We start from the raw sequence: 23,441 nt of genomic DNA on the forward strand, positions 1-23,441 counted from the left end.
GGAGAAACTTGAGTTTGTACATCATATCGCTCGGCAGCACTTGGGTGTAGCCGAGCACCGTAAAAAAAAGGACTATGATGTACAACTCCGGGAAAAGAGGTATCAGACCGGGGATATCGTGTACAAGTCTGACACTGCGTCCAAGGTTGGGCAAAGCTCCAAACTTAGACCGCCTTGGCTTGGTCCGTTTCTGGTTGAGAAGGCAATCTCGCCGGTTTTATATCTCATCGACGGGCAGAGTAAGAACCAAGTCGTTCATCATGATCGGCTTAAGCTCTGTCGAGATCGGATCTTACCGTTCTGGCTTCGGAGAAAGCGTCATCATCTCCTTGGTCCGGACGATTCAGTGATTGCTCCATGTACAGATTCCCCTGACATGGAAACTGGGGTGTTTCCCTTTTGTGCTCTGGATGAATTGGAGTTTGCGGATGTTGCCCAGGGTTCATTAGAGAATATTTCTCCTTCATTACTCTCAGTTTCTCCTCCGTCCGATGATGCGCTGCCCGGACGATCTGTAGAGCTGGGCGGGGCTTCCCGGTTGGAGGAGACAACTTCTCACCATGAAGCCGAATTGGACCTCAGTCTGTCTTCCTCCCCGTCAGTTAGTCTCCCTGAAATCAGTTTCTCTCAGGATATGCCCCCGATTCCAGGGTTACCACTCTGGGGGGTACATAATGGGTACGACGAAACTGACGAACCTCCCTGGAGACTGTCGGATGGACGCGGTGGGAGAAGGCGGCGGTTGCCGGCTTATTTGGGAGATTATATTCTCTAGATTACATGAAACTATAGGCATTCCATAGTTGCGGGCTTGGGTTATTGTTTCCCTTTACCTTTCTGTGTTCAAACATTATCTTACGATACGTCCAATTCTCGTCTATCGGCGTATCGATTTCCACTATTTCAAGCTTCTTGAGACTGATTGTTGAATTCTGCCGGAATCAAATTGCCGAAGTTGAATTTCTCGTAGTCCGTCTTTTCCCCAATCGGTTACTCCGTGTTAGTACTCTGTTCGTTTGTCTTGTTCTATGGGGGATTTTATATTTTTTATCCTGTCTGAAATTCAAATTGGTGATCTGTTCCTTTTGTCGATCGTTGATACCTCATTTGTTTCAACATCGATTCAGTGTTGTTAACTAAAATTAAGTTGTCTTGGTAACGGGGTGTCCTAATTTAGTATGCTCCTCGGACTTTGTGAGCTGAGGGGTCCTTAAGGACATTCCAGTTTCCTTTATGTATCTATTAACTTGTCTTTGGAACGGGGTGTCCTACTTTAGCATGCTCCTCGGACTTTGTGAGCCGAGGGGTCCTTAAGGACATTCCTACTTCCCTCCGTGTATATAGTTATTATAATCATGATCTAAAGTGCCCTTGGAACTGAGTGTCCCATCGTAGCACGCTCCTCGGACTTTGTGAGCTGAGGGGTCCTTCTGGGCATTCATAGTCCAAATTTTGTATAATATACTATAAAGTCTAGTTTTTTCATACATATTATAGGCCCGAGTGGGGTTAAGTTTTTTTTTGGTAAAAAAGCCGGCGTGTCTCTTCGGATATAAAAAGGCTGAGGAGGCTCGTGCAGGGAATTTTATTGTACAGTACATCGACAAGATCATGCAGCTCCCAGAGACGGTGACCACCCTCATCTTCCCGAATCCCGAGACGACCTAAGGGGGAGGAATGTGGTGCGGAGGGATATCGAGCGCGTCACCAACAGCCGGTATCCCGTGACGTCAGCAGGTGGAGGACCCAGTGACGTCACTCCCGGACCGCATAAAAGCCCTCGCAGGCCCAGTCTCGGGGCAGAAAAACAACAGAAGTCTACAGAGTAAGTTTATCCCGTATCTTGTCCGGTTTCGTGCACCTTTCATGCATAATGCACCGTATCATGCTCGCACCTATATAGTCGCGGTAGTGCACACCTATATCAGCCCGTGGGTCACCCCGTCCGGCCCCTCGCTAAAAGTGGCCGGCACTACACAACTTTGGGTGCAAGCTTGGTCATAAAAGTTACAGAACTGTTAGAAATACATCTAAACAACATATATATACAGTTAAAAGTGCATAAAAATCCCGTTTCAACCTCCGGGCGCTACCTTTTTTTCTCCGCCACACGCCGGGCCCTACCGGTCGTTATTTAGTGCGACCGCCACCAGAGTGTTTATCACGATCTTTCGCCGTTTTAATTGCGCGTTTTAGGTAGATTAATCAATTATTACATGCATGCATTATATATCACCGAAATGATAATTGCGTAGGCTATTTGAAACTAAGTTCAGATGTCATTTTCGATCTTTGAATTGAATTTAGGCGAGTGATTTTTGACACCCGGTCGACATATCAGGACTTGCAAAATTCACGCGAGATCGCTTGCATCATCGGCACGTTTGAAAACCGAATTTCACAAATTCCACAAATATTTATCACATACCATATGTATCACCACAAAGGTAACTCTCTAGACTATTTGAAACCAAGTTCAGATACTTATTTTCACAAAAATTCGAAGCTATGCAAGCGATTTTTCAGTGGTAGAGATCGACGGAAACAAATTTTTCGCTCTGAAATGACATGAGACGAGCACCAACTTCCGCTGATTTGTGCACAAAATTTCCGGAATATTATAAAAAACTATTGATAAATCTGAATTATATAGACTCTTTTCAGTACCTAAACAAATTTCAGGTACATGGTCATGTTGATTAAAAGAGTATCAACCGATTGAACATGAGAAAGTTCACTCACCTTCATTGAAGCAGCGACTACCGCCATTTTTAAATGGTGGCATCTCTTCTTTCGATCGGCCAATCAGCGGCACTGCTTGCAAAAAAGTTAAGCCACCGCCAAATTTGAAATCGCCAAAATTCAGGCAATGTCCCTGCAGCGCCAACTGGCGGTGAAAACTATATTAATTCCATTAAAAGTAAAAATGAAAAAATATTTAAAAATATTCAGCCACATTTGAAAACAATATTTGCTCTGTGGACCGAGGTAAAAAGGGAAAGAAATCTAAACGCGAAATGACCTCATTCTCTTAATACAGGTCGGATCGCGCCGATTTTTCGTTTTTTGAGTTCACCTTGGGCAACTCCTAATTTAGCACCGTCAACGAAGTGGCTAGGCCTTCCCGGTCAGAAATGTCCAATTTTGTCCACAGATGGGTCCCTAGATGGATGGATTGCAGGACGGACACCATTTGAACAGCTATACTACTAGCTCCGCTGACTTTGTCAGCTGAGCTAAAAACAAATCAGTAATAAGCGAGAAATCACACTTTTTGAGTTTTGAGTTTGGGCCCCCTGGTGGCCAAGGCAATAATCAGACCGTACCAAAATTCAGTGTAAAAGGTCAACTGACCTAGGGGGTCATTTGTTCAAAGTTACAAGTTCATAACTGTTGCGGTTGAGAAACGTGCCATAGATACACTCAAACGGCAAATTTACGCCATTTGACCTCTGCGACCTTAAAAAGTAGGTCAAATCCGAAAAATCGTGCAAATCTGAGGTAACCTTGCTAGGGGTCCCTGCCATAAAAATTTCATCAAAAACAATTTGCTAATAAGCAGGCTATTGCACTTCTTACTTTTTCTGTTTTGGCCCCCTGGTGGCAAAGTCAAGAATCAGATCAGGCTGAAATTCAGCACCAGAGGTTATTTGATATAGGGGGTTATATGTACCAAGTTTCAAGCTCATAGCTTTGGTGGTTGAGAAACGTGCCATAGTTACACTCAAACGGCCAATTCACGCCATTTGACCTCTGCGACCTTGAAAAGTAGATCAAATTAAAAACCCGTAAGATATATCGTCAGCCTCCTACGATAATTGCCTAACTCACTTTTCAGGCATTTGGAGTTGTATTGCCTCTCTGTACACACTGACAACATTTTGGGAAACATGTTGGCCAACATGTTGTCCAGGTGCGATGTTATCGAAAATGTTGGCAGTGTGTACAGTTCGGAAACATTCGGTAACATGTTGGCCAAATGTTGCTCAAATGTTGTCGAAATAATACAAAATCAATTTTGTTGCCGAGATGCTAATGATGTTGTCGAGTTTTATCCAATCAGAAATAGGCCACAAATCACATGATCTACCTTAAGCCATGTGATGTAGTCAAAATGGCAGCCTCAAGCAAGGAATGGTTACTGAGTGAAGTTGAACAACTTATTGCAGTATGAGAAAGTTGTGCCTGTTTATGGGATGTAACATCCATGGAATATAAAGACAAGAACAAAAAGAAAGCTGCTATTCTAGAAATAGCTACAAAATTTGCCCCATGCTGGTGTCTCATATAAATCCATGGTCTTGTCCACACTCTTTTCTCATCTTTACGTCTTCTTCGCCGTCTTTCAATCAGGATACGTAAAATTATGGCAGAGCCACCGACAATACATCTTCTTCTCTTGGAATCTTCCATTGTTTATGAATTTCCCTCAAAAATATTCCCTCAAAAATCCTCATTTCTCGGAAACATTCGACAACAAGTTGCCCAACATGTTGTCGAATGTTGTCATGTGTATACAGGGCAAAATTTTCGATAACATCGCACCTGGACAACATGTTGGCCAACATGTTTCCCAAAATGTTGTCAGTGTGTACAGAGCTTAAATCATCCCTCCAACAGCAAGGCACCTTCTGTAAAAATGCCTAAAGCTCTGTACACACTGACAACATTTTGGGAAACATGTTGGCCAACATGTTGCAGGGCTGCCTACCCTTACGTTTTTGGCGTAATAAATACGATTTGAGTGCCGATTTTACACATTACGCATAGCACTCTGATTTTACGCCCCTAAGCATTTCCAAAATACGACTTTTAAAAAAAACCATTACACATTGTAGCCTTGTAAATAAAGATCTATTGTTGCTGTCTTTGTTCATTTATTTATATAATCCTAATAAGATAATGTTATGTTTCTGCCCGTTTTGAAATATTATTTCAAAAATGAGTTCGGCCCTTGGAATCAAAGTAAGGCCCCGTACCAAACGCAACGCCGGCCGGCCGCACATGTCACTCAGTAATTTATGCAACATTTTAGAAGCACTCGAGCGCCGCGCTGTGTTAAAAAAGTAAACTAATATCAACCTTAGCGGCTGGAAGATCTGCTGACGTCCTAAATATCACACGTCCCGTAATGCATAACAGATGGCGCGTGGAACGAGGTCAGCAGACGGGTAGACAGTGAATGGAAACATGTCGTCTGCCAAGAAGAGGAAGGCGCCAGCTGCGGTTTCTAGCTTCGATGTCGACGATGACAGGAGCGACATGTCGGATGATGACAGTGTTATGATTGATGATGATGATGCTGGGCCTCAACGTGCTGCAAAGAAGAAACCCACAGGTCAGCGGTTCAACAACAAATACTGCGATTTTCCGGGCATCTCTGCAAGTGACAGGGGGAAGAAGTATGCACGATGCTCGTACTGCAAATCTGATTTTTCGATTGCCCATTCGGGTTCATATGATATTGAGCGTCACCAAAAAGGTAAAAAGCACACTGATATGATGAAGGCTGCAAAGAATACCCACAATGTGGGGGATTTCTTCCACCAACGCAACGAAGCACTTGACCTTCAAGTTGTCAAAGCAGAGACAATAATGACTGAATTCATCGTCAAGATGAATCTGCCGCTGACGGCGGCCGATGAGTTTACCAAGGTGGTTAAGGAAGCGTTTCCGGACTCCAAAATTGCTAAATTGTATGGTTGTGGCCGGTCGAAGACAACTGCTATTGTAAAACACATGGCTGCAGAGATTAAAGACGAGATGAAGGAGAAGATGAAGACTGGGGCGTTCTCGATAGCCACAGATGGGTCCAATGACCAAAAGGAAAAACAGTTTCCAGTGGTGGTCAGCAGCTCTTCGATTGAGGATGGTGTGACGGTTCAACTACTGTCAGTACCTGTTCTAGAAGGGGTGCCAGCTACAGGTAAGCTCTATCCTTCCTTATCAGTCTTGTATTGGTGTAGCCTTCACATATAGGCCTATATCTCATTTGAGGTTAATGATTGATATAGTAGTAGTATTGACTCTGCTTACTCACTTCATTTGTATGTTTCTACTAACTTTCATTGTATTGTAATCTTATATTTTTGTATGTTTTCTTTTTAAATGCCATACTGTCTCTGTACACTTTAGTGCAATAAAATAATTGTAATTGTAATTGATAACTGTTACCTGATATACAGTATGATACCTATAATACGTGACGGTCTAGGCTACCTCCCATTCAGGGTTTCCGCCAGGATTTTTTTTGAGGGTACGCCTCCCCCCCAAAAAAAAAATTTCAAATTTTTTTTTCTCAACATTTTTTATTTTTCATTTTAGACCTTTTATGTGTTTTCCAGGTGATTTTCATCACAAATATCAACTAGAACTGATATTTCTAGCTATTAAATATCTGGTCAACACATTTCTAGGTCTATAATGCAAAATAATTATATTTTGTTCAATTCTATGTGTAGGCCTACCCTAAACTTTTTTGAGGGTACGGGTTGTTTACCCTGTTTACCCTCTGGCGGAGACCCTGCCATTTTGTATCACAGCAGATTCTAATTGGCCAAGTTGCAGGAATCCTTTCATACATAAAAAGGAGTTATTATATATTTTGTAATTTCAGGCAAAAACATCTTCAACCTGTTGGATGCTGAAATGAAAGATGAGGATGAGCCTATCCCTTGGTCAAATTGCTTGGCATTTGGCACAGATAATGCCAATGTAATGGTTGGTAACCGAAAGGGCGTATTTGCCTTTATGGTAGAGAAGAACAGTGACATATTTCTTTCTGGATGTCCCTGTCATTTAATACATCACGCAGCAGAAAAATTCGCCGCTGCCCTGCCGTTCAAGGTTGATGAAGTGCTTACAGACACGTTTTTCTATTTGGATAAATCAAGCAACAGACTCATTGCATTGGACACTTACCAGAAACTCTATGATGTTGGACGACATACTAAGATTCTCAAGCATGTCTCTACTAGATGGCTTAGTGTAAGCCGGTGTGTTGATCGCATCCTAGAAAATTGGGAAGCACTATATAGCTTGTTCAAAGATGCTGCTGATGCTGAGACCAAGGCTGCTGGCAAAGAGCAGCCTGAGACAAGGGTTGGGCGTATGTACAGGTTCTATCGCTCGCCTACCAATAAACTATATTGTATGTTCCTGGAGAATGTGCTTGCGGTTTTCAATAAGACAAATGAGACACTTCAGTCCGAGGCTCCTCTTATCCATGTCCTACGGAGAACTCTCCATAAACTGCTCCGGGACCTTCTGATCAGGTTTAAGTTGCCAGGAGCATTGAATGGGAGAACAGCTACTGGGGTGTCACTTGCAAATGGAGTTGGGCAAAAGCTGGATAACGATCTGATCATTGGTGATAATGCCAGGGAAGCCATTGCCAGGAAAGCTGAAAACCGTCTGAGGGATTCCCGCATCAAGGAATTTTACGCCACCGCCAGACAATGCTTTCTGGAAGGTTGTCGCTATATAAAGGAGAAGCTTCACCTTGACGAAGAACTCTTAAGGCATGCTGAAGTAGTTGATGTTGATTTACGTCTCAATGGTGCCACATCTACTGACCTCCTGTACTTCATCAAAAGATTCCCTTGTCTTCTCCCTGAAGGTAGGTCATCATCATGTTTCAACAAATGATCAAGGCAACCTGAGGGGCCGAGCTATTTTTTTTATATATACCTACATGCCGATAAAATTAATCTACTTTGATCACTGATTGATCTTATGTTTGGTATAATGTAATTGACTTTGTCTTGCAATTTCAGTGCTGGTGTTTCCTTTCAGACAATTCTTTTACAGGCATCCCTGAACTTTAATTGTTCCTTTAATAGTTAAATAACTTCATTGTTTGTGCAATTCTTATTATTTCAGGTGTTTCAAGAGAAACATTGGAGTTGGAATTTGCAGATTACCAGAGCTTAGATGTGCAACCCCATAAGAAAGACAGGATTGATGCAACCTGGTCCGCCATTGGCCAAGTGAAGGATTCTACTGGGCATTTCACTTACAAGAACCTCGCACAAGTCATGCTTGGTATATGTACCATCCCACATGCCAATGCAAGCTGTGAACGGATCTTCAGTTGCGTCCGTAAGAACAAAACGGACCAGAGAGCATCAATGGGGTCAAATACCCTTGATGCATTGATGGTGGTAAAGGGGAGATTGCTCAATGGTGGTAGGAGTGACTACTCGAGTGATAGATTGAAGAAGATCAAGTCTGCTTATTATAAAAGCCTGAAGTAGCCTACCATTAGGAAAATGTGTTCAACACTGCTAGTAACTGTTCAGTCATGTTTATGTTAAAACAAGTTATAGACATTGTTCAGAGACAATAGACATTGTTCAAGACTGCTAGTAACTGTTCAGTCATGTTTATGTTAAAACAAGTTATAGACATTGTTCAGAGACAATAGACATTGTTCAAGACTGCTAGTAACTGTTCAGTCATGTTTATGTTAAAACAAGTTATAGACATTGTTCAAGACTGCTAGTAACTGTTCAGTCATGTTTATGTTAAAACAAGTTATACATTATTATTATTATTGTCTCTCGACAATAGACATTGTTCAGAGACAATAATGATGAAGGGGATTTCTCACCCCATCGATTTTGCTTACAAAAGGGTCAGCAATAAGGCTCCATTCAGTAACTTGTGTACATGTATGGTGTATCATTCACGGTAATTGACATAAAATAAAATTACACATTTAGGTTCGAATTTTACTCTTTTTTAAAAATTGTTTATGCTTACTATTTCAACATTACACATAGTTCCTTGATTTTACACATTTTTTTGGTCATGATTACACATTGAGCCAAGGTAGGGTAGGCAGGTCTGATGTTGTCCAGGTGCGATGTTATCGAAAATGTTGGTAGTGTGTACAGTTCGGAAACATTCGGTAACATGTTGGCGAAATGTTGCTCAAATGTTGTCGAAATAATACAAAATCAATTTTGTTGCCGAGATGCTAATGATGTTGTCGAGTTTTATCCAATCAGAAATAGGCCACAAATCACATGATCTACCTTAAGCCATGTGATGTAGTCAAAATGGCAGCCTCAAGCAAGGAATGGTTACTGAGTGAAGTTGAACAACTTATTGCAGTATGAGAAAGTTGTGCCTGTTTATGGGATGTAACATCCAGGGAATATAAAGACAAGAACAAAAAGAAAGCTGCTATTCTAGAAATAGCTACAAAATTTGCCCCATGCTGGTGTCTCATATAAATCCATGGTCTTGTCCACACTCTTTTCTCATCTTTACGTCTTCTTCGCCGTCTTTTAATCAGGATACGTAAAATTATGGCAGAGCCACCGACAATACATCTTCTTCTCTTGGAATCTTCCATTGTTTATGAATTTCCCTCAAAAATATTCCCTCAAAAATCCTCATTTCTCGGAAACATTCGACAACAAGTTGCCCAACATGTTGTCGAATGTTGTCATGTGTATACAGGGCAAAATTTTCGATAACATCGCACCTGGACAACATGTTGGCCAACATGTTTCCCAAAATGTTGTCAGTGTGTACAGAGCTTTAGTCATTGACCAATAGAAACGCTGCATTATGCACAATTATGTAGATATGCCTATCTCAGTCATGTGGGTTAGGCAATTTAGCATACAAAGTAGAATTGCCTAACTCAGAAAATATGTGAGTTAGGCACTTGTATACCAAAAAACAATATGGCCGCCGCCACTTCAAAAAGATGCCTGATCTCATCTGATGATGCTATTGCCATGATACAAGGCTGGGATACAAGTGGTAAGCTATCACAAGTGCTTTATACATAATTCCTCCCCCATTTGGTTGATTTCAGGGATATATTTTCATTCATCCATTTAAAAAAGTAGCAGTTTTGTATGGCCTAGTGTATGCAGCGCATGTGTGTATTCCATGATTAGGCTTATAGGCCCATGCATTGGCTCACACAGTGACCCATATTGTTGCATAGCCTGTGGCATACTGCTATGGATATTATTTCAATAACATGTGTAGCACATCAGTTCATCAGGCCCCCTACTCCAATTTTAGTACATCTAGAACCCTTCAAGCGTAATGTACATTGTAACAATACTAATGAAATGGCCAGGGCCATTGTGCTCACCTCATGTGGAGGAAAGATGGATAAAGAGCATGGTCTTGTGTCATGTAGTGTTAGGTTTGATGTAGGTCCAAGCAATTACAATTTCCCCAAAATGGTCAATTTACAGTACATTCGACCTCTGTGACCTTGAAAAGTAGGTCAAATCAAAGAAGACCCGGGTGACACATTGAATGGTTGTTAGAATTAGATGAACCTATGATATAAAATTGGTGCCAATCGGACAAGTCATTACTAGGAATAATGGCATTTTGAAGAATTTAGGATTTGGCCCCCTCCCTGGAGGCCAAACGGCAAATCAGATCGCACCAAACTTCGGTACCTGAGATCACCTGACCAAGGGGTACATGTGTACTTAATTTGTGATCAATAGTCATTGCAGTTAAGAAACATGCCATAGTTACGGCCTGACGGCGAATTTACGCCATTTGACCTCTGTGACCTTGACAAGAAGGTCAAATTAAAAATCTGTGTGACATATACTGTATGGTGGTTAGATGTACCCATGATATCAAATTGGTGGAAATCGGGCAAGAAGTTAAGGAATAATCACATTTTTAAGGTTTTTGGATTTTGCCCCCTGGTGGTCAAGTGGTGAATCATATTGGACCAAACTTTGGTCCCTGAGATCACCTGACTAAGGGGTAAATGTGTACCAAATTTGGTATCAATAGTCATTGCAGTTTAGAAACGTGCCATCGTTACATCCTAACGGCTAATTTACACCATTTGACCTCTGTGACCTTGAAAAGGAGGTCAAATCAAAAACTTGGAGGATATATGATGCACCTTTGCTAGAAGTACCTACCATATTTTTTTCAAAATTTCCCGACTACTATTAAGGGAGATATTGCATATTTTCACTTTTAACGTTTGGCCCCCTGGTGGCCAAACCATGAAACGAATCGGACCGAAACTTGGTCTCCCAAGTGTCATTACATAAGGGTACATGTGTACCAAGTTTCAACTCAATAGCTCTAACAGTTACGAAACGTGCCCTGCTAATGGACGACGGACGACGACGACGACGACGACGACGACGGACGACGGACGCCACGGTATGGGATAAGCTCACCTCTGCTAAGAGGTGAGCTAAAAAGCAACGTCTCTTCTAGGGTCCGAGTCCGAACACGATGATGAGATTGAACTCGATGCATCAGAGATTGTTATCAAGCATGTCGAGCCTGGGAAAGAAGGAACAGTGGAGATTGGTGTTGAGGCTGCACCAGAGCCAGAGTCCGAACATGATGATTCTGACCGTGATGCAGATTACGTCCCCAATGATGATGAGAACGATGAAACCTCTGAGAGTGAACTTGATGCAGCAGAGATGGATGTTGAGCCTGATACGGAGGAGATTGGTGTTGAGCCTGCAGTTGATGCAGCAGAGATGGATGTTGAGCCTGATACGGAGGAGATTGGTGTTGAGTCTGATGCAGTTGATGCTAATAATGTGAGTTTGTTCTCCTTTTCACAAGCAGAACTTGCCATCAAGTAAAATGTTTGAAAGTCAAAATTACACGTGTTTGCTCACTGGAAAATGTAATAATACCGTCACACGATGTCACTAAAGTGTCTCATTGAATTGACTACAGCCCAGTACCGTACTGAATAATGTTTTCTTATTTTACTCAGAATGATGAAGTTGCCAGTCCAAAGCGTCGTAAGCATCCAGCCAAATCTAAATGGAAACAGAGCGTCACTAAATTGCAGCATTTGAAGGGGGAGGGTTTCAAGAACCGGAAGGCCAGGATAGGCAGGCAAAGCTAATGGGGCCACCTTGTACATCGGGATTCTGCCGTAAATCTAAGCTGCGAGGCTGCCAAAGTCTGACTGAGACAAAGCGCCAGGGAATTTTTGACAGATTCTGGGCAATGAATTCATGGGAGGAGCGCCGTGTATACATTCATACATTGGTCGATCAGGTAAATTCAATTTCTCAAAATATCACCAGTGATGGCAGCAGAGCTCAATTTACCCAAGCTGATCATGGTCCACTTCGTAGCTCTAATCGTCCTGACAAAGATTATACCATGCAGGCCAACCCATCATTTGAATTCCCTTCAGTAACATGATGAAATTGGAGGAATTTGTTGCTAATGTAGACAAATATTTCTTGCAGGTTGACCAAAAACAGAAGAGTGTAGGCCCAGGATCAAGGTGAAGTTGTTCCCTCACATACCAACTTAAACTAAGTGATGCTACTGCAATCCAAGTGTGCAAATCCTTGTTCGCTTCTACACTTGGCATCTCGAAAAGAACCACTGGTTCATGGATGACAGATCTAGAGGCAGTCGACACAAACCCACCCCGACCCAAGACTCCTAAAAGCGGTGAGTATTGGAGTGTTAAACAGGCGCTTGAATTTGGTTCAGTCTTGACCTTGTGGATGACCTAGGACCTGAGGGTGGACAGTCATCAAAAATCTACTCAGGCAACCCGTCTCGACACAAAATGGATTTGTCACAATCAGTAAGTCTGATTGATCATTGCAAACTCTTTCCAAACTAGTGGCTTTTCACCTTTTGAGTTCATGACTTGCATGGAGGCGAGTTGCATTCACTCACTCACTGCTTTGATTTTTCTTTCAGGAAAACGTGTCCCTGTGGCAGAGGCTGATCGCGAATTCCTGACGACTTGGCTTGCTGGTATGCAGATAGTTCCATCGCACTACTGCCGTAACGTCCCTACATACCAAACCAAGAAGTTTCTGTATCCTGGGACAACAAAGCCCAACCTGTATGGCGAGTACAAAATAGCAGCAGAAGAAGCTGGTTTCCGAGTTGTGAGTTTAACCGTTTTCTCCGAGACCTTCACCACTCAGAACTACTCTGTATTCATCCCAAGAAAAGACCAATGCGATGTTTGTGTCAGTGCGAAACATGGAAACACTGATGACGATTTGTTCACTGCACACATTAAGGCTAAAGATTAAGCCAGAGCCGAGAAACAACGCGACAAGGACCGAGCGAGTGAGAGGTTTCTGTCTGGACAATGGACGTACAGGCAGTGCTACTTTGTCCGAAAACAAAGGCTAGTGCTATGTACTATAAGACCAAGTTACAAGTCCACAATTTCACCCTGTTCGAGCTAACGAAAAAACAGGGATTCTGCTACTTGTAGGAAGAGCATGAAGGCAACCTCAGCAGCGACATGTTTGCATGCCTCCAGTACAAGCACTTTCACCGCATACGCACAGCCAATGATAACATAGAAGAGCTCATCATCTGGAGTGATGGATGTGGATACCAAAATCGTAACATGACCCTTGCAAATGCCTATGTGTCCTTAGCTATGAAACATGGTGTGAAAATTGTGCAAAAATATCTTGTCGCCGGGCACACCCAGATGGAGTGCGACAGCATGCACAGTACCATAGAGAGAAAAATTGTGTGCGATATTTTCACGCCTCGTGATTATGTGGTCATCATGGAAAATGCGCGTATCAAACCATATCCATACAAAGTTTACTAGGTCTCCCATAATGAAATGATGAAATTAGCAGGTAGTTATCTTACCAGCATCAGGCCAGGAAAGAAAGCTGGTGATCCCACAGTGCACGACCTGAGGGGTTTGGTATACTACAGTTCTGGGAAGATTCTGTACAGACTGGCCTTTTCTCAAGAATTGAACTGGCAAATTTTGCCCCAGAGGCTGAACATACCGCAGGAACCCTTTGCATGGGTTCAACTCTTCGCTGCCCCGCTACCAATTACTTTAAGGAAATTTAATGACCTCCAATCGATGAAACATGTTATGCCACAGTCCTGTCATCATTACTTCGACTCCCTGCCTCATTTGGCAAAATAAGTTCCGAAGGAATGTTTTACTCTGCCATTTCTGCATTTAGACATTTTGCCCAACTCATGTATCAAAGTGCCTAACTCGCCTGCTGATGTTTGTACTTTTTGCCTAAGTCATAGCTAACTGTTATGTAACCACACCTACTATCCTTGTTCATTGTATCTTAATTGTCATATTACCATGTACCCGTGTTCAACAAATAGTAAATAAATAAGTTTCCAGTCAGATTTAAAAAGGTTTTTCCTTGTTTTCTCAAAACTAGCAAAATGAGTGAGGCAGTTATCGTAGGAGGCTGACGATATGATGTATCCTTGCTATGAGTACCTACCACAAAAGTTTTATCGAAAACAAGTCACTAATAAGCGAGATATCACATTTTTTAGATATCGACATTTGGCCCCCTGGTGGCCAAGTAGAGAATCAGATCGGACAGAAATTTAGTGTCACGGGTCATCTGACCTAGGGGGTCATGTGTACAAAGTTTTCAGTCCTTAGGCCTAGCGGTTAAAAAACGTGCCACTGTTTTTGAACTAGGATACGACGGACGACGGACGACGACGACGACGACGACGACGACGATGACGGACGACGGACACTGTGGTATTGTATAGACTCCCCTACGGTGAGCCAAAAAAACAACAACCACTAGAGAATTATTTCAATAACAAGCATTAATTAGCACTCCAAGTAATTGATTAAAACAAAATTATCATAAAGTGAACCCATTCAATAAGCTCAATTAGCATTGAAGAAGTGAAAAATTTAAAAAATCAGCAAAACTCAGATAAAATTTTGTGATTGTACCTATTTTACCTAGTTTCTCTTTTTTGTGTACCCAGGGTTATATCTAGGCCGTTTTGGAATGGCGCTGCGCCATGCCCCCTTTCAGCCCCGCCATGCTGCCCCCTTGATCTCAAATCCCGCCAATACTGCCCTTTTTTGACGCCAATGTTCCCCCAGTTAATCCGCCAAGCCCGTTATTATCTTCAACAAATGATCGCCATGCCTTATCTTCAAGCCGCCATGTGCCGTCGTCTATAATTTATGCAGTTACCGCGAGCGCGCAATCCAATCCGCCAATCCGAGCCTCAAGCTAGCGATGGGTCTACCTCACCAACAGCCGTCGCCAACAGAACGTCTACCTGTATATCCATCTGCACATTATTCATCACTGAACGCGAGGTCGTCACACCAATGCCACGTGCAAGAGGACGAAGGGTGGCGCAGACTGGTGGTAGTTGAAGAAACTATTAAATCATGCCGGGCAAAAAGAGGCGGGCGAAGGAGAAGGAGGCAAAGTTGGCTCAGTTGGCGGCCAAATGTCCTCGGATAGAGGTTTTATTTGGGTAAATAAAACAGAAATAATCTTTATCAAATGAATAATAGTGAAATTAAGCATTGTTGTGCCGATATATTGCAATGTTTTGTTCTTCAGCGGCGGTTGCATGCGCCGATCGTGATGGTGGGCAGGGCTGCAGTCACGGCCACGTGCTTTGGCATTGATAGAGTTAGATCAGTCCTACGTTTGTGCCGTGCATGTATATCTTCCGGGTATATCTGGGGTATATCTTCTTTGCCATTCTTGTACAAATCCCTCTGCAACTGCGAGTGCAAGTTCACTGAACGGGCTGCTGGCAATGCCATATCAGATTATGTGACTACATTCTTCGAATTATTTTTTCTTTCCAAGCACAAAGGAGAAACCACCACCACCACCTGAGCCTGCCTCTAACACTTCTGAGGAGGAAGAAGCATCTGTAGTGTTACCCCCACATTATACACCAATTAGTGATGACAGTGGTGATGAACATAGTGACCCAGGTAATTATGTTTAAGAAAATGACGTTATTCAGTTGTGTTATTTCAAGTTTAGGTCTTAGAAATCAAAACTGTTGACTGGAATTGTTCTTTGTAAACCACTTATGTCATGAAATGAAAAAGATATATTGATTCTTTAGCACTTTCCAAAAGTGTTCAGTTTAAAAACCCTGGTTTTCTCTCCAAAAACTCATATTTTAAAAAGAATCTCTAATGAAATTTTCGACAAACTAATTGTCTTACATTTTCCAGATACTGAACCAGCAGCAGCTGATCTTGAAGCGACACCAGGACCTAGTCAGGAGAAAGCATGCAACGCCAAACATTCAGAAGGGTTCAACATGGTTTAATATCCACCCTAGCCTGAGGAACTGGTTGATACACTAGCATGGTGGTGAAGATGGAAGTCATTTCTTCTGTAAAGTGTGTAAAAACATAAAGTAAAGGCACTGAATGGCAGTGTCGTGTGGACTGAAAAGCCATTCCGAACTGCCCGGTTGGATGCTGTGAGGGCCCATGAGACCAGTAGACAACACACTGAGGCACTGAAAAACGAAGCAGATGCCTCTACTGGAACTGCTCTTCAGACTTTAACAGTCAATGATCGCCCAATCAGACAGGGGGTTAACGACCTGTTCAGAATTCTGAAGTGCATTTGTTTCAATGACATGCCTCTGTCAAAGTTTGGTTCAATGGTCGAACTGTCTATATCTGTAGGAGCCCCCCGTATACCACTGCTGCAAAAAGGCAAAAATGCAACCTACACCAGTGAAAGTACAATGATTGAATTGTTGGAGATATTGGCCAGTGAAGTTGAGGAGAGCCTGCTTGAGGACATTCAAAAAAGTCCATTTTTTCACTGATGATGGATGAAACATGCGATGTTGCAGTGAAGAAGAATTTAGCTTTGGCATGTAGATATTTTGACACTGAAGAGGGCATGGTACAAAATGCATTTGTGCAGGATATGTTTGTCCCTGATGGTTCGGCAGATACGATTTATGAGGCAGTCGTGAAGACAGTGAATGAAAAGGAACTTGATTGTAACAAGCTTGGTGGAGTGGGCACTGATGGTGCCTCTGTCATGACTGGTCGGGTGAATGGTGTCGTTACAAAAATGAAGGCTTTAGAGCCAAACATCATTGCAGTTCATTGTGTTAATCATAGGCTTGCCCTTGCAAGCAAGGACAGCTTTGGACAGATGCCAGTTCTTGTCAATTTAGAAGAAACATTGGAGGCCCTCTTTAAGTACTATAACTACAGTTCTAAGAAAAAAGGTTCATTGGAACAGGTAGGCTAAATACAGTAAATCCGATCGCCTAAGCCAGAGTCGCTAAGTCAGATTTTGGCCTTATAGAATACTTTTTAGTATGTATTTTATAAAGCAGATAATGTGTATTGTATCTCAGATCAGATAAATTACATGTAAAATTCTCTGGTCTACAGAATCGATCTTAAGCAATTCAGGTGGTGGTAATCTCATTTTCTAATCACGTCCTTGTCCTTTCTTTCAGTTGCAGACTTTACTTACTTCAGAGGAAAGAGGACGAGCTGTGACAATCAAGCATGCAGCCCATACTAGGTGGCTGTCACATGATGCAGCTGTAGATAGTGTGAGAAAGGCATATGATGCCATCCTTGTTGACCTTGAAAGTGAGGTGGTAAAGCCAACCACTGGAGAAGCTGGGGCCAAGGCTGGTGGTCTGAAAAAGCGTATGATGCAGTACAACACACTGGCTTGCATTTTGCTGTTGGCTGACGTGCTTCCAAGACTGGCCCAACTTAGTCTGCATTTTCAGAAGGAAAAGGTACTAGTAGGACACAGTGCTAATAGTTTTTTGAGTCTATCCCCATCCATGATGTAATTTTTGACTAGAGATCAGTTGGTATTAATTCTCTTAACAGTGAAGTCACCACTGAGATTTATGCAGTGTCATCTTCATAATTTGTGCAGTGCATATTTAGTTCATGGTTCTCCTGAACTTTGAAGCTTTTATTCAATTTCAGGTTGATTTGACAATGATTGACAGTATGTTGTCATCAACACTGAAGTCAATTGGGGACATGAAAGAAACCCCAGGGCGACATCTCGCAAAGTTGGAGACACTTGCTGAGAAATACAAAATAACCAAGTCGCATAATCAGAACTTTGAACTGACTAAGTGCAGATACATAGATGCTACAATTGCCTCAATAAATAAACGCCTGTGTTGTCCGTGCCATGGGTGTGTTGGATTTTTCAAATGTGAGTGGTCAGAGAGTACTGCTTCCTAGCCTCTATAGCCCCTTTTCCACTATCAAAAATTGCCGGGCCTTGACCCGGGTCGAGCACGGCTCGGTTAAAAAAAGTGTAATGGAAATGGGTCGACCGGGCTCGGCACGGTGCCATTTCCATGTGGGCCGAACCCCCCAAAAGGATGTGAGCTCGACCCGGGTCGAGCACGGTTCGGCAATAAAAATGAGCAGTGGAAACGCGAACTGGGCCGGGCCCACTTATCTGAGTAATAGTGCGCATGCTCACTAATGACCTTGACCGTTGTCATTCCCCGGTATTTCTGTCACTGTGCAGTTCTGTCGTAAGTTATTGATTTATATCGCTACAACATGCCAGCAGCAGCAACAACAAGAGGGGCAACGTGGAGCGTTCCGGAAACGATTGATTACTATTTGGGGCGAGGAGAAGATACAGGCTCAATTGGAGGGGGCTCGCCACAATAACAAGATTTTTTCGCAAATCGCCGTGTCCCTCTCAATGTCAGGATTCGAAGGACGTGATGGCAAGCAGTGCCAGGAAAAAGTGAAAAAAATGAAAAAAAAGTATCGGGAAGTTCTTGATAACAATGGCCGGTCCGGCCGTGGGCGGAAAACTTGGGAGTTCTACGATAGGATGGATGAAATCTTGGGAAACAGGCCGATGTCAAGGCCGTCAATTCTGCTCCAGTCTGCAAAAACGAAAACTTCCAAGACCAAGAAGCCATGTCCTGCCGCATTAGGGGCACCTATTGCCAATGCAGCTGCAGGTTCAAAATTGCAGGATTCCACTTCGGGGAGAGCCTGTCAGAGCCAGTGGAGGATATCTATAGTATTGCCGGAGATCTGGCCAGTGGAGATGAATATTCAGACACTGACATCAATGCCATTGGTAAGGGAAAATTATAACCGTCTGCAGCTAAAAGTCTGAGAGAGAATTTTACTAACATTCCTAACTCCAAAAATAGGAGAGTAGCGTTGCTGACAGCGGCCGATGTGGACACCAGAATTTGGCCTGGATATTATTGCGCGCAATGGAAATGGTACAAAACAAGTGGGCCGGGTCCGGACCGAGCACGGCACAGTTGAACAGGGACAGATTGTGCGGTAGTGGAAAAGGGCCTTATGGCAATGAAGAGATAGAGACACTAGCAGAATACTTTGGCTTGGAATCTGACGAGGTTCTCTCACAATGGGACAGGTTCAAAGATATCTATCGGCCCATGGATTCTACACTTTCAACAGATGTAACCTTGCAGGGTTTGTGTGCTTGTGCATGTAAACAACCACTAGTACAATCAGCTTGCCCAGCCATCTGCAAATTCCTTGCTGTGGCTGCCACTCTGCCTATGAGTACAGCCACAGTAGAAAGAATCTTTTCTCATCTGAAGCTTATCAAAACTGCTCAGAGGAATAGACTGGGGGAGGACCACCTCAACAAAATCCTAATGATTAAGCTGAATGGTAGGTATGTGAGTGAAGGCCTGCTACAAAAATGCACCAATGCATACCTCAGCAAGAAAGACAGGCGATTGAGCTTAAATGCATGGAAAGCTGCTGCTTCTAGCAAGAATGCCTAGTGAGTCATCCATCTGGGGTGCACTTGTGCACTATCTATAGTAAATAAAAAAGGTGAAATAAAGAGATCTGTTTCTGAGAACCTTTTTATTTATTCCTTTTTTTCATTTCATGGTTATAATCTGTATATTATGTGTCTGTACTTGTTGGAAGATCATGATGCCCTCCCCTTTTCTCAGGACTTGGGACCTGCTACCACTCACACTGGCTTTATATAAATCCTCCATATAATGTAGGATTAGCCCTGGTCTCCCTGTCACCTCCACAGCCAATTGAAATGAAAATAATCTAGAAGTTGTCACTCAGGTTGGTGTTATTAAATGTCAAGTTTACTGGCAGTGGAAGAAAACACAGACTAAAGCTATACTGCTTACTAATACTACTGACAACACTTTGCTATTTAAGCTAGCACTAGTACAAGACAATGACATACTGGTAGTGAATGATGATGTGAGTACAATAACATGTAGTAGGTTGTATGAAGGATGGTGCAGGGAGGAGAGTACATGCAACCTACACATTGATTGTACATCATTATGACATAGCCATAGGCCTACCTGCTGTAATTAGGCCTAAGTGTACAATATTTGCTGTGCAGCATGGGATGTACTGGTGCTGTAGCTCCTCATTTCTGGACAAACTGACACTTACACTGACACTGACAGTGACAAGCTGAGAGTGATGGCAGTCTAACATGTTTAGGCGTGACAATAAATTTATTTCGTATCATTACTTTTCAGTAACTGCAGGGATGCAACCTGCTCTCCGCTCGCATGCCAAAGGGACTAAACACCAGAGAATCGTACGATCTGTATCCTCTGCAATATCGTCAACGTCATCCTCGACACACAGCGGTGCTGCCACTACATTTGCAATCACGAACATTGACGATTACTTCGTTATTCGAGAACTGTCGCCTCCTGAAGCTTTGGGGTCAGAGCCAGTCATTGTTGATGCAGATCATGAAGATGATGATGGTGTTGGAGTCGCTGCAGAACGTCATCCACATCAGGGTAGGCACGCCTTAAATTTGTTCACTCTCTGCTGCATCTGCCTCATAGCATAGTTTGTTATCATGTTACATACATGTGTATGTGTATAATTTATAGCAAAATAGGTGATCACTGTTGTCTGCCTGGGCTGTAGCCAGCGGCAATCGCCAGGGCATGCACTACACTTCTATCTATAACTAGTGGATGGGCTACTCAATAGATGCCACCAATAGATGCCACTAGCATCTGTCAGTCTCATTTCATCCCAGCACAAAATCTGTATACTGGTGTGCACTTTGGGAAAAAAACACATTTACTGATTTCATGTCACTATTTTCAGGTGGAAGGACTGCTGCTCTGCCTGAAGCTGATAGACCAGAACGTGATCGTAGACCTGTGCCAGCAACTGCAGGAGTTGGTCAGTTGAAGACATTGACAAACTTTGTGAGCAAAAACACGTGTTTACGCGCCGAAGTTATATGGACAATGAAAGTTATCAAAGCCCATTACTCATACAATTCCTGTAGTGACATTGCTGAAACATTCCAGTCAATGTTTCCTGACAGTGCTATAGCTAAACAGTTCAATTGTGGTGAACGTAAATGTGCTTACCTCTCCTGCTATGGCATTGCTCCACATTTCCAGGATCTATTGGCAAAATCAGTCCAAGAACAGGATTCATTCGTCACCTTGTTTGATGAGAGCTTAAACAAAGAAACCAAAAACAAGCAAATGGACTTGCACGTTCGAACTTGGGGTGAAAATGGCAAGGTGAGTTTTTTTGGAAACTATCACTTAATGACAATATAGTCACAAAATGAAGGGGCTGAACAGTGTCAGTTATAAACAATGACTGTGATTCACAGTGATCACCCCTCAATGGAATTGTTATGTCTACAAGAAATAGTTCTCCGTATCACCAGCAGGGTACTGGGTTACCAGAACCAGTGTATACAGACTGGTATTAGGTAATGATGCTTGTATAAATCTTTATAGATACCAATTTGTGTTATAAATAATTATCATCATTGGTATCATTAAGAAGTCTGTGCCAAATTTTCAGTCATGTCTAAAATCAGGCGTGAAGGGGTCCTCATTCTTAGTTAAAAATTCTTATCTTAATATCACTTTTGTTTCAGATTGCCAGTCGTTATTTTGGTTCTGTGTTTTTGGGACACTCAACTGCAGAAGATATGATTGTACACATGGAAAAGGCGACTACAGACCTCAACATGAGAAACCTTGTCCAGATATCGATGGATGGACCAAGTGTTAATTGGAAGTTCTACAGGCTTTTCCAGAACAAACTTAGTGAGATCCATGACAAGAAATTAATTGATATCGGAAGCTGTGGCTTACACATAGTACATGGTGCTTTCAAAGATGGAGCTACAGAATCTGGTTGGGAAATAGGTAAACTCTTGTCTAGTTTGTTTACCTTATTCAAGGATACCCCTGCTCGAATGGAGGACTTTGTTCGTGTGACAAAATCAGACACGTTTCCATTGAAGTTCTGTGCACATAGATGGGTGGAAAACACTAATGTTGCAAAACGTGCAATTCGGATTTGGGATAATGTCAAGACATATGTTGCAAAGGTTAGAGACAAAACGATCCCTAAGCCTGATACTGTTTCTTATGATGTCGTGCAGACCCACTGTGCTGACCCACTCACTGTAGCCAAGCTACATTCGTTCATTAGCATCGCTAATGTTGTTGAGCCATTTTTGTCCTTCTATCAGACCGATCTTCCAGTGCTGCCGTTCTTGGCAGGTGACATGTTTCGCCTGATGAGGGCTCTGATGAGGCGTTTCCTCAATGAGGAGGTGATGGAGATGGTGACAAAGGCTAGCATTATGTCAGTGGAGGTAAACAACAAAGAAAACCATGCTCTTCAACAAAATGTTGATGTAGGTTTTGATGCTGAGGCAGAGGTGAGGCGCCTGTACACAAACAAGAAGATAAGCCCCCGACAGGTCATGGAATTCAGAGAACAGTGCAGGTCATTTCTCATGAAACTGGTCAACAAGCTTACCGTGAAAGCTCCATTGAAGTATCCCCTTGTGCGACACCTTGCCTGCCTTGATCCAAGACACATGGCAAGAGAAAGGGAGTCATCAGTAAATAACTTCAAAAATGTATTGAGAATTTTGAGGAACTCTGAGCGAATCCCATTCGGTTCCACCTGTGATGTAATTCTCCAACAGTACCGATACTTTCTTGATACTGTAGTTGCAGAAAATCATGGCACGTACTCAAACTTCAAACCAGGTTTCCAAGCAGCATGTGATGATGAAAGCCGTGTGGATGTTTTGCTACGTCAGGACATGGGGTGCGATGCAGAAAGTTATGGGAAACTTTGGGCAGTCATCAAGCCTCTACTGTTGCTGTCACATGGGCAGGCTAGTGTTGAGAGAGGCTTCTCAGTTAATCGTCAAATCGAGGTAGAAAATCTGCAGGAGCAGTCATTCATATCACAGAGACTCATATGTGATCACATTGAGGCTGTGGGAGGGATAAAGAATGTGTCTCTGACCAAGCAGTTGCTGCTCTCAGCTGCTTCTGCACGGCAGCGTTACATATCCCACCTTGAGGACCAAAGGCAATCCAAACTCAGAAAAGAAGCCCAGAGGAAAAGGAAGCATATCCTTGACGAAATTGACACTGTTAAAAAAAAGAAAAAGAGACTAGAGATTGAAATAGAAGAAGTGCTGAAGTCTTCAGAGAAGTATGCTGACAAGGCTGAGGCAACGGGGAACATGACACATCTCACGAAATCGAATTGCTTGAGAAAAACATCGAAGGAGAAGAAAAAGGCACTCCAGCCCATAGTGGAGGAACTTGAGGATAAACTCCAAGCTCTGAAAGAATAAAACTAACCC

General features: G+C 42.7%; 2 protein-coding genes across 2 annotated transcripts; both read left to right on the plus strand.

The window, feature by feature from the left end:
• The first annotated feature begins 4,712 nt into the window (after positions 1-4,712).
• Positions 4,713-6,718, plus strand: LOC135498369 (uncharacterized). Its single transcript, XM_064788626.1, has 3 exons — positions 4,713-5,926; positions 6,617-6,642; positions 6,704-6,718. The coding sequence occupies exons 1-3, from the start codon at positions 5,191-5,193 to the stop codon at positions 6,716-6,718; spliced, it is 777 nt and encodes a 258-aa protein (XP_064644696.1). The 5' UTR covers positions 4,713-5,190.
• Positions 6,656-8,803, plus strand: LOC135498095 (uncharacterized). Its single transcript, XM_064788268.1, has 2 exons — positions 6,656-7,618; positions 7,882-8,803. The coding sequence occupies exons 1-2, from the start codon at positions 6,718-6,720 to the stop codon at positions 8,253-8,255; spliced, it is 1,275 nt and encodes a 424-aa protein (XP_064644338.1). The 5' UTR covers positions 6,656-6,717; the 3' UTR covers positions 8,256-8,803.
• The last annotated feature ends 14,638 nt before the right edge of the window (positions 8,804-23,441 follow it).

Source organism: Lineus longissimus, chromosome 13 (genome assembly GCF_910592395.1).
Source record: "Lineus longissimus chromosome 13, tnLinLong1.2, whole genome shotgun sequence".
Classification (NCBI taxonomy): Eukaryota; Metazoa; Nemertea; class Pilidiophora; order Heteronemertea; family Lineidae; genus Lineus; species Lineus longissimus.